This window comes from Pinus tabuliformis, chromosome 8, assembly GCF_031772625.1.
Source record: "Pinus tabuliformis cultivar Carrire ecotype Pingquan chromosome 8, CPIR1, whole genome shotgun sequence".
Taxonomy (NCBI): domain Eukaryota; kingdom Viridiplantae; phylum Streptophyta; class Pinopsida; order Pinales; family Pinaceae; genus Pinus; species Pinus tabuliformis.
The window spans coordinates 1,714,160,913-1,714,176,145 of NC_142294.1; the positions used below are offsets into that span (position 1 = coordinate 1,714,160,913).

At 36.2% G+C, this 15,233-nt stretch overlaps 1 protein-coding gene across 6 annotated transcripts in view; it reads left to right on the forward strand.

The window, feature by feature from the left end:
* Positions 1-15,233, forward strand: part of LOC149242876 (UV-B-induced protein At3g17800, chloroplastic-like) — a 307,875-nt gene that overhangs the window by 132,024 nt on the left and 160,618 nt on the right. For all 6 annotated transcript variants that reach the window (XM_089374382.1, XM_089374381.1, XM_089374379.1 and 3 more), the window contains 2 exons: positions 1,990-2,208; positions 2,466-2,915. In XM_089374382.1, coding sequence (XP_089230508.1) covers positions 1,990-2,208; positions 2,466-2,915 — 669 coding nt within the window. The remainder of the gene's footprint in view (positions 1-1,989; positions 2,209-2,465; positions 2,916-15,233) is intronic.

Sequence of the window (15,233 nt, forward strand, 5' to 3'; positions counted from 1 at the left end):
CTAGGGGAGAATTAGAAGTGGGTCAACCAATTGAAAAACTTAAGAAATAAAATAAAAAAGGCAATTTTTTTATGTTGGCTTGCATAGGTACACACTGCACAGAACTAGTCCTGAACCGGCCGGTTCAGCCTATTTCAGTTCAGAGGCTAGTTTCGGACTGGTTTTGGGCCAAAACAGCCGGACCGGCCAATTCGACCAGTTCCGGTCTGGTTCTACTCCGGTTCTGATAACACTGATCTACCAAACAACCTAGAGGTCGAGCTAGTCAAGAAAGCTATGAGTGCAAACTCTTGTTCCATTTGATTGGAAAGCTCGTCTGCACTTGTTGAAGTTGTCGTTTGCTTGTTGCTCTTCTTATCACCTTTCTTCCTCTGTGGCCAATTGTTGACATAGTGGCCAAACTCGTGACAACTGTAACACTTGACCTTTAAAAGGTCCTTCTTCTTATCCCCCTTAGAGTTGGACCCTTTGTTGGATCCCTTCTTCGCTTTGTTCTTTCATACAAGAACCACATTCTCTTGTTCTCCCTCACCCTTCTGTCAATTGTTGCTGCCATTGACAAGACTCAACCTAAACTCCTCCAGAGTGAAATCGCTCCACAAACTATCCCAGTTAGGTAGGTCTTGTCTGTTGAATTTTTTAAACTTGGTCGGTCTTCATAGTTGTGAAATAATCAATAAAATTGTGGACTCAAATTGTGAATTTTACCTCTGAAAATGTAAAGTTGGCCCCAATCTGTTCAAGTCAGCCCAGCCCAAGGGATGTGTCCATTCGAGCTTCTTTGATCACTAAATAAAGGCCATTCGACCTCCATTGGGCAAAATTCGGATCACATAAATGTATCTTCTGAGGCAAAATTTCAGGCTCATCAGACCCTGAGAAAGTACATCAGAACGAATCTGAGGCAGAACTAGAAGGATGAATCTGAAGCACACTGAAATTTCAGGAGGCAAAATTTGTTTTTGCTTGACCAGGTTTGACCTGGTTTTGGTTACTAGTCAATTTGACTTTGTTTTTGACTGGGAAATCAGATTGTATCTCTTGTTGAAATGGACAAATTTTCTAAGAAATGGTTGTTAATTTTTTCCCTTGGTTTGGGGTTTTCCCAAGGTAATTTTTGTGTCGCTAGTGTTTGGCTGTCTCTTCATGTTTCTATTGTTATTATTGTTTAATGTTGAAGATTTCCTATGTATAATTGCTTAATGATAAAGTGACACAAGATAAATAATTAATAATATCATTGGAAGTAATTATTAGTCTAAGAAATCTGGAAAAATCAACATTGTTGTCCCTTGATCACTTGGACAAACACATCCCACTTCTTTGAGACCCCGTTCAAGGCAGTTCACATGAGCTCGTCATCTTCTATCTTTTCTCCAATAGCTGCTAATTCATCCTTGACAAGTATGACTCTAGTGAGGTAACTGACTATGCCTTTGCCCTTGTTCATTCTGGTGTTTCTGGTTTTGATGGCTCCGTACTTTTATCCTGTCTACCATAATGCTTAACCCTTATCTCTGAATTATAACTTGCATGCAAGGTTTTAATGGAATATCTAAAGATCATTATGAAAGTGGGTTTTACGCATTTTGTTGTTCTCCTAACCTTGTTAGCATTTGAGGTCATTTCAAAAATGTTAAATTATGATCGGAGGGGTTTAATGTGGCGTGGGGTGTATGTATATTGATCACCCTTGGTTATATTGTGATGAACAAACAACAGAAATCATATGTTAAACTATGTTTAAAGGTGCTTCATGTGCTATGGGGTGTATGGTATATTTACCACCCTTCATTGTATCGTGATGGACAAACAACAGAAATCATTTGTTTCCCATGTCATTTGCTTTGAAAGCAACAGAAATCACTCTTACGAATTTTTATTTCATTTTCAATGAATTGCAAGCTGGAATCTTAAAATTATGATCCTTTCACTTTAATAGATATAGAAGCACATCGAGGGATTTGACCAATTGATATATTTTGACAGAAAGGGGGTGGCCTAGCTGAGTATGCTGTGGTACCCTTGAAAACAACTGTAAAGAGGCCTCCAGAGGTTCTTCCAGAGGCTGCGGGCTTGCCAATAGCTGGACTTACTGCATTGCAGGCGGTTCGGGATGTTGCAGGTATTAAGCTTGACGGAAGTAGCAAAGGAGTTAATCTACTTATCACAGCTGCCTCAGGAGGGGTTGGACATTTTGCTGTGCAAGTATGATCCCTTGTCTAAAACCACATGGCTATTTTATCTTGTTTTTGGATTAATGGGATAGAAATGAAATATTAATGCCCACTGACGAGCAAAGAAGGGTCAATGGGACTCCAGAGTATGCTTGGTACAACTAATGCATACACTATGCTTGGTACAACTAATGCATACACCGAAAATTAATAAACCTAGGATATGATTGACCTTTTATGTTTTCAATTAGCAAAACTTGGATCTGATTGAACGTTTTATGTTTTCAGTTAGCAAAACTTGGCAATGCTCATGTTACTGCTACTTGTGGCGGACGCAACATTGAGCTTGTCAAGAAGTTGGGAGCTGATGAAGTGCTAGACTATAAAACACCAGAAGGTGCATCCTTGACTAGTCCATCAGGCCGTAAATATGATGTTGTGATTCACTGTGCTTCAGATATAACATGGTCAACATTCGAGCCCAATCTGGGCACCTACGGGAAAGTGATTGATATTACTCCGACTTTCAAATCATTTTTAGCATCAGTTACAAAGAAAATTACCTTTTCCAAGAAGCAACTTGTGCCATTGCTGATGATACCAAGGGGTGAGAACCTTGCACTGTTAGTTGATTTGGTCAAGGAGCAGAAGCTGAAAATCGTTGTTGATTCAATGTACCCTTTGGCAAAGGCAGAAGGTGCATGGGCAAAGATCATGGATGGACATGCTACCGGAAAGGTTATAGTAAACATTTAAAGAGTAGTCTGTACGTTACTGAAGTGTCATCGCCTGTAGAACTTTGTAAACCTCATTTATAGCTTTAGAACTCTTAATTATGTAATGCTCTATTCTTTTTTCGAATTTTAACTTCATTTGAAAGATATAGGGATTGGTACTTCCTCGAACCCTGCATATGAGTTTATTATTTTATGGTGTAAAAATGACTATTGCCATAATGAGAACCAATTTTGTTGCCTATGAAGGTGATGTGAGCGTTTCTTTGTACGAGTATTTGGATTTTACTCCTTTTGGGCAGTAATATAGGTAGGTATTTGAAGATTCTGAGTTCATTATTTTATGAGTGTAAAAATGAGTATTGCATTAATGAGAACCAATTTTGTTGCCTATGAAAGTGATATGAGCATTTTTTCGTATGAGTGTTTGGATTTTACTCCTTTTCATAGATTTGGGATGTTATTGATTATTTTTTCTTTTTTTAAATAATTAAGTCATTTATATTTAACTAATTATTTTGGGATTGTATTTTATATGTATTTCCCTTTTGAATAAAGAAAAGATATTATTATAATCATTTTTTTAATTATATATATAGAGGTTATTTTATAAAGAAAAAAATTACATTGCTGATCTTAATTTTCACAAAATTATACCAGCCTAACTTTGATTAGATTTGTTGGTTGGTACACTATATGCTAGAGTTTTACATCCATTATCATAGACTGCACAACCCAACACCATATATCTAGAGAACCAAAAAAACACCATAGACAAAGCAAAACATATAGCCAATTTCGAATTAGTGGATGTCACAAGAGCATGGTTGTTCGGTCTAGTGCTTGAGGGTATTGGAAGCTTGAACTCGCACTGTATATGCTTCTCCATATGGCTCATACGAGCTTCCAGTCCATCGAGGTTGTTCTTCATTTTCCATTGGTTCTATTATATGTCATTAAGGAAGGAGATAATTTCATTTTTGTCATCATGCTTTTCCTTGAGAACTTGCCCCAGTGATGTTTTCAACTACTAGTGAAGAGTAACTAAATGCATATACAAATTTCCCCTACCACCAATGTGCCCAGGGCCTGGGAGCCATTGAGAAACTTCTTCTAGAATCTTAGAATATGAGATGGTATGTCTGTCCCTACGAACATTCCTTTCAAGCTATTGAATATCGGTCTAACTGCTTGGAGGTATCGCAACCTTGTAAACAACATTTGCCTCCTGGGCTTGAGCATCAGAACAAGGCTTGCTAGTCTAGCCACACTCCCTAACACCTCGTTGGATATGGTCCTTCTAATGAGGCATGATAAACCAAATAAACCACAAAACCTTATTAGCCCCGAGAAGGAAACAAATGCACTTCCCCCAAAACCTACAACAATTACTCTTTTGAATTGCAGACAAAGAATTCCAGTGCATGTAGGGATCTAGACTCTCCTCTCTTCCTTAATGTCATATGATAGATAAGACATTTGTATCCCCTGCAAGAGAATAAAAAAATGCCAAGGCAATACTAGCACAACAAAACCAAAGTCATGAAAGAAGAGTGAACAAGTAAAGTTGGCAGAAGGCTTGTAGATCAGGAAAAGAAGTAGAATTTAGATGAAAAAGATCCTTAGATATTGATTCAACCAACATATCCATTGACTTAACCAAAGATAGGGTAAAAGGAACCAATACCACGCATAAACTATCAATAATGAGATAACATGACACACAAAACCAGGAACACAATGTTACCTCTGCAAGGGACCAAGAGTAAATGAAGACATTTAGCCGCAGACTAGCTTTGAAACTCTGTGTCATTCTAGCCCTCCAAACAAAGTCAAAATCTATGCAATTGAGACAGGTGTGCTTTAGACCAACATTCTCTTTTTGCTGAGCTAACTCCGAGCAAGAACCATTTCCTTGTGTTGCTTGAAATAGTAAGATTTTGCTTTTGAGAGGGAGAATTGTCGGATAAAACTTAGTAAACCTTCTCAACTATGTATTTTCCATTACAAACTCCCTCACATCCAAGCAATTATCCTCAACAATTCCAGAATCCAAGCTTGTAGAGATTCCAAAAGAGCTCTCCTGCGGCCCTTGCTCACCCTTCTCCACATACATTAATTTTCCAAACAATCAAAGAATCGAGAAATAGTATACAAACATCCTGAGTGCCATTAAGAGAGGTGATGGCCTTCACACATATATTGCATGGAGGGGGCAGGCCACACCACCACCGTCCTTAATGGTCTTGGGAGTTAGTGGGATGGTTCGCACCTGCCCTCCACCCCTCCTCTTCCCTGTTTAAAATGTAACTTGTGTTGGTCTTCATAATGTAATTCAAATGTATCCTTGATGTATTTATTATATTCATTTATTATTATTATTTTATTTTTAGTCAAAGCATGTTCTTCATGTTTATAGGGTCAATTGAGTCAAAAAGAATATTTTATGAGTGAAATGAAATATAATTGAGTCAAGTCCCATTTGGACTTTTTGTAAGAAAAGAAAAGAAAATTTATTTTTGAAGTCAAAGTGTCTTCACAAGACCAAGTCGGCCCTAGGGACGGTTATTTGACCTTCCTCGACATGTATATATAGATTCAACTCAACCTCTTTGGAGATCAATTCATTCACTCACAGATCACATCATTTCTGCGCCCATTCAAGAAGAAGACAACCAACGTCAAAGGAGAGAGAGGAAGGTCAGAGGTGAGGAAGAAGAATTTTCTACATTAGTTCTGCTCACACATGCAAATTTTTTCGAGGTCTTCCAGGCTTGAAATTTGAAGCGTGGAATTACAAGAGGCTAAAAACTCAGGATTTGACTAGATTCTAGAAGGTTGACCAATGTTGACCTTGATTTGATTAGAGGAGACTTGGAGGAGGGTTGACTTGGGTCTTTGTGGCAATCTTGGTATTGGTCTTTGGTCTTGGATATCTCACTTTTATATGATTCTATAAGAAGAGGATTTTCTTGGGTTTCCTCCTTGTGGGGTTTTGCCTTGGCTTGGAGCCTAATTTCTTATGTTCTTTATCTCTTGTGATCTTCATGTTTTGTACATTTTTGGTAATTGCTTGATGAAGAGAATATAAATTTAATAAGAAGCCAACAAACATTCATAAGTAATTATCGAGTTAAGAGAAATATAGCCTAATGTACAAGCATCTTGATTTCTCAACATGGTGTTATAGTTAAGGTGAAAGGAAGGCAGTTTGAAGATGCTCTGAATCAGTAATCTAAGAAGTTTGATCCGAAACTCTGTAGCATATGTCCAAGAGAAGATCGAAGTTAAGGCTACTTCAAAAAAAATTGCACTCTTACCATTTGAAACTTGTTTCAAGGTCAAAATAAAGGATAAGAAGAAGATTTATACCTTTGCTCAAGCTAGAAAAAGATCAAAGAACAAAATGAATTTATGTGACATAATCTTTGTGGCTATACTAATATAATTTCAGAATAAGATTATGACATTGTACCTCTACATTATAGGGCCTCTTCTATGATTTCTTATGGACAAGTCTAAATAAAATTTCATGTGAGCAATTGATGATGAAGAGTCGATTTGGCAATATGTTCTTGTGGCTTTATATCTCTACTAATCAAAGCAAGCCTAGCTAGCCACCTATGGAAATATACATCATGATATCGAAGATCAAACACTTGAAAGGATTACATGAACTAAAAAATTGTAATACGAATTCTAGACCATACCATCTCTGCAAAAATAACATTTGAATTTGTATCTTTGTGTCAAATCAGTGAACTACATCCAAATTTTCTAAAGAAAGAGCAAGATAAGTCTATGAGATTAGTGTGAAGATTTAAGATCGTGTATGGCACTTGAATTTGTGAAAAATCACTAGATTGAGCATAGAAGAAGGCATCAATTATACAAGGTGTTGTTGCACAAAGTGTTTAGGCACCACGACAACGCTCAGAATAAGGGTTGTCACTCTAATCCTTACTCACTCCGTTTAGACTCTCTCCTAGACAAGTCAAGGGGGTAGCCCTTGGGGTGAATGAATGAGGATAGCCTGTGAAACACAGGCTAGGAGACTGAAAAATGGACAACTTGATTAATGTAAATGAGTCCTGGTTAGCTGAGATAAATAGATCAAACACTAATATGACCTAGACACAACCACAGGATAGAAATGATTACAAACCAGTGCCTTTATATTTAATTAACCATAGACTAAACAGAAACAAGTTATCCAGAGCAGTTTATAAATGTGATGAATATGATGATCATGAACGATTAAATGTGAACACCCAAAATTGCAATGTATTTTAGCAATTAAATCCCATGAAGAATTATGAAAATTAAATGCTAAGCAATGATTCTAGATTAAAAATGATTTTCTTCGAGAACCATATCTAGAATTAGTTATCTTTCTCCTATAGCCAATATAATTTTCAAAACACCTTGCCAATAGGTAAATCGATACCACAAAAGGACGCCAAGGAACTTTAGATTAACAATTTAGTTATTCCTTAGGTAATTAATTTAATGTGGTAAAAATGAAGAGATTAATTTTTTAATGTGACCAAAGTAAAACAAATAAAAAATGGTTAATAAATTGAAATTTTAATGGGCCATAGGCCACAGTAAAAGTTAATGTGAAAGCGCAAATCCTCTTTTGGTTTAATTCTTTTAGGGATTTTAAAGTCACATAAATGAAATTTTTTATTTTTAGTTTTTTTTAGTTTTTAGATTTTTTAATGTTTTATAAATGAAAATAAAAAAAAATCAAAATCGTAAGTTGAAAAAAAAATGATAAAATGTAAAACAAAAATCAAATAAAAAAAAAAAGAAATAAAAGAAATAAAAAAATCAAAATAAAAAAAAATCATAAGTAAAAAAAAAAAAACAAGAAAATGTGAAAAACAAAAAAAATATAAAAATCAAAAATCAAATTAAAACAAATCGAAATGAAAAATAAAAATTGAATTTCAAATGAAAATGAAAAATATACTAACCCTAACCCCTAACACGTATACAAATAAATAAAAAAAGGTGAATGCTTTGTTGTGTTTGTGCAGGTTGTAGGAGATGGAGGTTGCAGAAAAGGGAATGATGGCGACAGGAGGGAAGAAGGTTGTGTGTTGGAGGAGTTGCACGCAGGTAGCAGCAGCGAGGGGAAAGGGCTCGACGAAGCTGGAAAGGCTACGGGCTGGGTGATACGCAGGTTTTGAAGGCAACAACGGGAGCATAAGGGACAGCGCAGGGAATGGAGCAATGGAAATGGGTTGCAGATATAGCTGCGAGGGTTTAGACAACGACAAAAAATGCAGGTCAACGGTGCAGCGTTTGGAGTTTCGATTTGGTAGTACGCAGGAAGAAAGGGAGGAGCATAGGGGGAATGTGGATGGGTGAGGGGAGAAGCTGAGGGTTTCGATGGGGAGTGATGGAGAAAACATTGCAGAGATAATGGAGCAACTTGGATGCAGGGATAGAAGGAGTTGCGATTTTGATGGGGTTTCGAGGATGAGGAACAACAAATTGGCAGCAATGGAGTTGTGAAGGGATTTAAAAAAAAATCAAATTTTGCAGCAAACCAAAAACCCAGGCAACAGATCGAAGAAACCAATCAACAAAGAAATGGTAGCCTAGAAACTCTTTACAACATTTCCGGAAACTTTGATTAAAATGTTAAATCCTTTGCTTCAGATTTATCCTTGGAACTCTTATAAAAATTTCCAGATTTAAAAAATTTCAAACCCTTGGACTGCAAAAAATCTGAATAATATCTCTGGAAAATTATGTTGATAAACCCCAGAGATCCAAATCTTACCCTTCAGGTCCTAGATCTAGACTCTACATAGATTTTTTCCTCAGGTCTGTAGCTGCACGACAACAAGAAAACACCCAAACGATATATACAATGATAAAAACTAAACCCCAAAAAAACCCACGTTAGAAAATAATTACAAAATTTACAAACTGCAGGCTCTAATCAGCCAGATCTGTCATTAAGCTGCACAAAAAAATTAAAATTTTAAATTTTTAAAGGAGGTGCTAACTCAAAACCCTTCGTGCATCACCAACAAAAATAAATCTTATGATAAGCCCTGAGCTAATTTAGCTAGGCTCTTCAAAAAACACGGATCGCGAGTTCGTTGGTTCAACTGAAAACTTCCCCTAACACCCGAGGATCTAAAAAATCAAGATTTCCTAGCAAAACTCAATCCAACCATCAAAATAAAGCGAGAAAATATAATAAAATTTAGACAAATAGAGATACCTGCTATTACGTTCAAAATTTAAATTATTATTTAAACCCCATTGACTGAGCAAGATACTTGTATTCAAATCACTCTTTAGAAGCTATCATCAATGACTTTAGAAAAAATTATGCATGAAAACAACACATCTTACAGTGTTCCCATGAAGAATAACACCAGCGGAATTTAGCCCCAAAGTCTTTCTTTATTATCCAAAGAAAGATTACACAAGAGCTTCTTGCTAAGCACACGACTCAAAGATCGGATAGATCTACTGACAAATGACCTTCCTATTTAAAGATAAATCTTTCAATGGCTAGTTCGAGTGATCATTGTCAAAGCAATCTCGACCACTGATGAAAATTAAAATTTCTTTTAATCTCATCTGTCGAAATATTTAATTCTTGAGGAAATTCGATTTTTTCAATTAAATGCCTTTTAATTAATTTACCTTGGTCCGGGACCTTTTAAAATTTAATTTTTAAGGACTGACGAATATTTCCTTTGGAGAATTTAAATTTACCTAGGACCTAGAATTAATTAAATTTTTGGCTTAGAATTAGTCTCCATTAGAAATAGCTCCAAAAACATTACATCTCAACAAGTAGCAAGTTACAACAAGGCTAAGTCGAGCTCTCTAAAGGAGGCTGGAATCCACAAGTGATGATAAAGAGAAAGAATGGAGTGATCCTCCATTATACGAGGTCTATCACATCCAACAATCCATCTAAAATCCCTATAACAAATTTGATCTTGAGTAAACATGAAGGAAATTGGTTACAAGCCAATCCAATAGCTCAATAAAACAAAATATGCCACTAATTGCCAACATGTGTGAGCCAAAAACCCTCTCTAAGTATGATGTCATGCCCTTTTAAGGCTAATAAGGTTCCAAAAGTGAAAGAAGTGGTCTAGATGCATCTCCAAACATCATCATCAAACATTAATTGAGGAAGAGTCCTCAAATCAGGTCTTAAAACATCTCCATGCATCCAAAAGCCAACTTTCGGTGCCCTGCATCACCTCTATGGGTGTTGTAAAGACAACGCGGTGCAATCTCTTTCCAACATTGGGAATTCATGAGGCAATACAAGCCCTCTATAATCATCGCAGGGATGATCATCACTATCTGACCTCTGGATTAAGGCATGGCCATCAAATAGTGTCAAGGCTAGCCTAGGGGCATGCTGGGTCCATTGGGTACATCATCAAGAATCTCCAATGCTAAGCAAAGTGAGCTCAACGTTTTAGTATGTAAGGGTGCTCAGAGGTGTCAATCAACTATCAGGATCATCAAAGTGCCCAATGCTCTGTTGTGGAAGGGGAAAGTTGCATTTGCAAGGTTATGACTGCTCTCCAGAAGTGTAACACAACCTGGGCATCATGTGGAGTAGGCATGGAATCATTATGCCGTCAAGGTCGTTACTGCTCTATAAAAAACCACTTGGAAATACCATCTCAAACTAAAGTGAAAGAAATCACTCAATAGATACAATGACGATAACGCATCATCACAGACAATACTTAATTGTTAAAGGGCATAGTAAGACTTCAAATATATAACTAGAGAAAGCCTCCTAAAAGTTTTCCCTACTTTGTTAGAGGTGGTTATGTAACCAATCCTATTAGGTGCTTACAACCCCTAAGGGGAGGTGCCCTTTCCAAGTTCAACCCTTCAATTCATAGGTATTAGTGATAATAATGACAATCAAGGATGAAGACTTCATGGCTAAGTGTCATGACCAAGGGACCAGTTAATGGAGGTCCACATCATAATTTTATAGATGTAATTAAGGGAGAAATCATGGAGGCATGAGTTACCCCTCTCGGTCTGCTTTTTCTACCCCCCTAGTGCGCCTTTTACTTCTTTTTTGATAATGCTTAGAGGTGGAGCTTAGCTTAGGTCTTTGAACTTGTTTTTTATGATATAACATTTATTTACACGTTAAATATGAGTCAGTTTGCCACTCATTGGGGCCAAGAAATGCAAGTGTTTCTTTTGATGAGATGGAACGTCTGGTGCTTAGGAACCTGGTGATGGCTAATGAGGGGGCTTGAGCTCATGCTAAGCTTTTTCCCATGCAATAATTATGTCCCATTCACCTTTTGCTATTTTTATATTCTTTTTCTTTTGTTGTGCTCGTCTTATGCTTTTAACTTTCTTGTAGCTACATCAACCTCCAGGGCAAAGTTTTCTAGCCCTTTCTTAAGTATGTGTATGTAATTACACAAAATCCCAATGAAACATTGACAGTCAACTCGAAGAATAGATGTGAAATCAGGGAATGATGAAAAAGTGGTAAGCATGGAGTGGTTATGTAAACACTACTTCAATCCAAGTTCTCCTTATCCATGTTAAAATTCCCATAACATTTAGTAAAAGCACTTGATTGCAAAATTATGGTTAAATTACTTTTCGAGTGGTAGCACGCCTTCATTCAAGAGGAATTTTAGATGGTGAGAGGTGTATGAACTGTGTAGATGGAAAATAAATGTGGCATATCATGTTGACTGAGCAATGTGTAGGATTGTTAGCTATCCAAGATAGGAGAGTTTATTTCTCCTATAGGTTACTTACTTTTGGTTGGTAATAATCGACATAACACTCATTGCATTAGTTGATGCTCACAAGGGTGAATAAGTTGGATCAATACTAGCAAGATAAATCACATAGCATTAATCATCACCTTCAGAGCTTACACCTAGTAACTAGGACTTCCCGAGAAGTCACCCATCTCAAGACTTATTTGGCTCAATCGTGTTTAACTGAGAAGTTTTTCCCCACAATAAAGCCCACTTTGCGTACTAGAAACCTTAGAAAATATTATGACATATGAACTATTTATTTAGAGCTCCCTTCACTCTCAATTGAGGGGATTTCACATTGCAACATATTAGATATCAAGATTAATTAACAGTAGAGCAAGTCATTAAAATCTGACCTTAGTTTCAATCTCAACAAACCGAATTTCTCATGATTTTTGAATATTTCACATAACACTCATTGCACTGGGTGATGTTCATAGGCATGAAGAAGTAGGATTTGACCAAATTTCTCCGGATTTTTTTTTTAATGGTCCACATGAATGGTTCATATGGAATTATATTTGCCATGGTTTTGCAAATGGGGTAGCAAGCTGAGTGGTCTTGATTATGGGGGGGGGGGGCGGGAATTTTATAGTTAAGTACACTTGAGCCAAAGGAATCTTGGGATGGGTGACCTCTCGAGAAGTTCTTGTTACAGGGTTCAGGCCTTGTTGGTGATGATTGCTGCTATTCAAATTATTTTGCTATACCAATACCACTTCTTCACCCCTATGAACATCACCTGATGCAATGATTGTTATGTGGACTATTAAAAATTCATGAGAAAATTGATTAGTTGAGACTAATACTCATGGATATGGTCATAATTTAATGACTTATTGTACACAATTAAACCTAAAAATGACATCTAATGTGTTGCATGGCAAAATCCCTTCAATTAAGAGTGAGGACGACTCTATCTAAATAGTTCATTTGACATAATACTTGCAAAGGTTTTACGAATAGGGTAGCAAGCTAAGTGGGATTGATTGTGAAGAGAAACTTCACAGTAAAGTGCATTTATTCTAGAGGAGTCTTGGGATGGTTGATCTCCCAGGAAATCTTGGTTATTGGTTGCAATCCCTATAGGCAATGATTGATGCCATGCCATTTATTTCACCAATATCAATCTCACTTCTTCACCCCTGTGAGCATCACATGATGTAATGAGTGCTAGTTGACTATTAAAAAACCATGAGAAATTTGGTTAGGGAGCTCTAACTGAATAGTTCATATGGCATAATATTTGCCAAGGTTTTGCAAATGTGGTATCAAGTTAAGTGGGCTTGATTGTGGGAAAAATCTCCAAGTTAAGCAGGAAGTCTAAGTTATCATGTACAAGCATCGGAGGTAATGATTGATGCTATGTGATTTATTTTGGTAGTATCAATCCTACTCCCTGATGGAATGAGTGATATGTGGACTATTCAAAAATCATGAGAAATTTGAGAGTTGATGTTGGACTATTAAAAATTCATGAGAAATTTCGGGATTGATGCTATGCGATTTATTTCGCTAGTATCAATTCCACTTCCTGATCCAATGACTACAATGTGGACTATTGCAAAGTCATGAGAAATTTGGTTTGTTGAGACTAACACTCATGGATAAGGTCACAATTTAATGATTGAGTGAAGAGTTGCTCTCCAATTTAATATGGTAGAGATGTTGTAATATAATGTAATGTCTTGTAAACATTTTGACTTAGTCAAAATAAAATAAAAAATTAATAATTATAATTATCAATAAAATATTTTGACTTGGTCAAATTACATAAAATTAAAATTAAAATAAAATTAGAAACATAAAACTAATAATTATAATGACAATTAAAAATGATTAATAATTAAACAGCCTAGAGCTATTCTAATTCTGGATCTAGGATGGATTTATGGTGATTTACTCTACTATATGTAATATAACTCAGGAATTGATCATAGTTTAATAACTTACTTTACACAATTATTTCCAAATTTAAAATATTCAAAATGATTAATATTAAAAAATAATAATCACTTGGAAGCTCAACGATGAGCTTTAGATTGCTCTTCAAGCCTTCTTCCACTGTGAGCTCCAAACGTGGACTAAGCATCATTGCAATTGGATAATTTGATGCCTTGCCCTCTCAAGGACTGATAACTTTGTTGCCTCAATTCGTCTCTTTGATAGTGTCAAAGCGTTGCAATTAAGTGTGGTTTGCCCCTCTTTTTTTGGGTTTTGTCTCTATATTTGGTCTTACAATCTTCACTGGTGTTATCTGGCCATCCTACCGAAATCATCTCACTACAAAGAGATTTCTTGGCCACCCTCGCCCTACCTCTTCTATTTCCATTGTTGACTTTTCATTTCCCTCTTAGCTTCAACTCCAGTGTGACCTCCCCATGGATTCAAGCACTTCGGCTTCCGACACATCAACCTCATCTATATGTGACCACTGCAAAAATGAACATGCAACCATCAATTCCAAACTCTATGACTCCATGTTATGCTATACCAACACAAGACCTTTGGATGCAACACCTTTGAAACCATTGTGGCTATGTAACATTGAATTTCGGGTTTAGAGGATGAGGTTGACGCACTCTACAACATCATTTCAAACCTCAAGTTATAGGGTGCTCAGTTGGACAACCCAACAGTGGAACAACCTCGGGATATCAACCTTAATCGCCTAGGCGATCCTTCTTATTAATCAATTTTGTAATGTTTGGTTTCAAGTGTCTATGGTTTTTGTTCCAATTTTGTCGCACATACTCTACTCGACAAATAAGAGCACTAATAAGCTATGGGTTTTAATTTTAATCTCCGTAAGAGTAGTTAGATACAGTTTGACATCCTAGATGTCCTTGAACAACATCACAACGTAATTCCCCGAATATTATAGCAGCTAAACACGAATTTAATACAAAAAATATTCATTTTATTAAAAAAATTTAAAATAATAATAAAATATTTCAATTTTTTTAATGATTTAAATTTCTTTAGTACCCACATAAAATACAATAATTTAATAATACATTAGTTAAAAAATAAATTATTAAATCATAAAATATTTTATCGAAATGTAATGGTGCAAAATAATAATTATATAAATTAATGATAAAATAACAAGAATAACTACATGTGCTTGTCTATTAAGACCGAGCCGGGTGATGCGATAGGAATCCCAACGTGGAAACGTAATCCGAATACGGAAAAGTTTATTTAAGATACGCGGAAAATTGCAAAGTGAACGAGATTTATGAAAATCCTATCCCCGATTACAAAAACAACTGCCTAGGCTTCAACATCTCGATTTCACCTAGATACGGATATTCCATGTGCTCGGCCTTTCAAACCGCTGGTTTTCCACGACTTTTCGACGCCACTACGATGCAGTTGAGGCGTGTGATGATGAGTTATTTAAATTTCAATGGACCGCAGAACTTGTCGGAAAAAATTGTGTGCCAGATGAAGCTTCAAAATTTTTGCATTTAAAACTGGAAGCTGTAGGAATTTGTTAGAATTTAGCT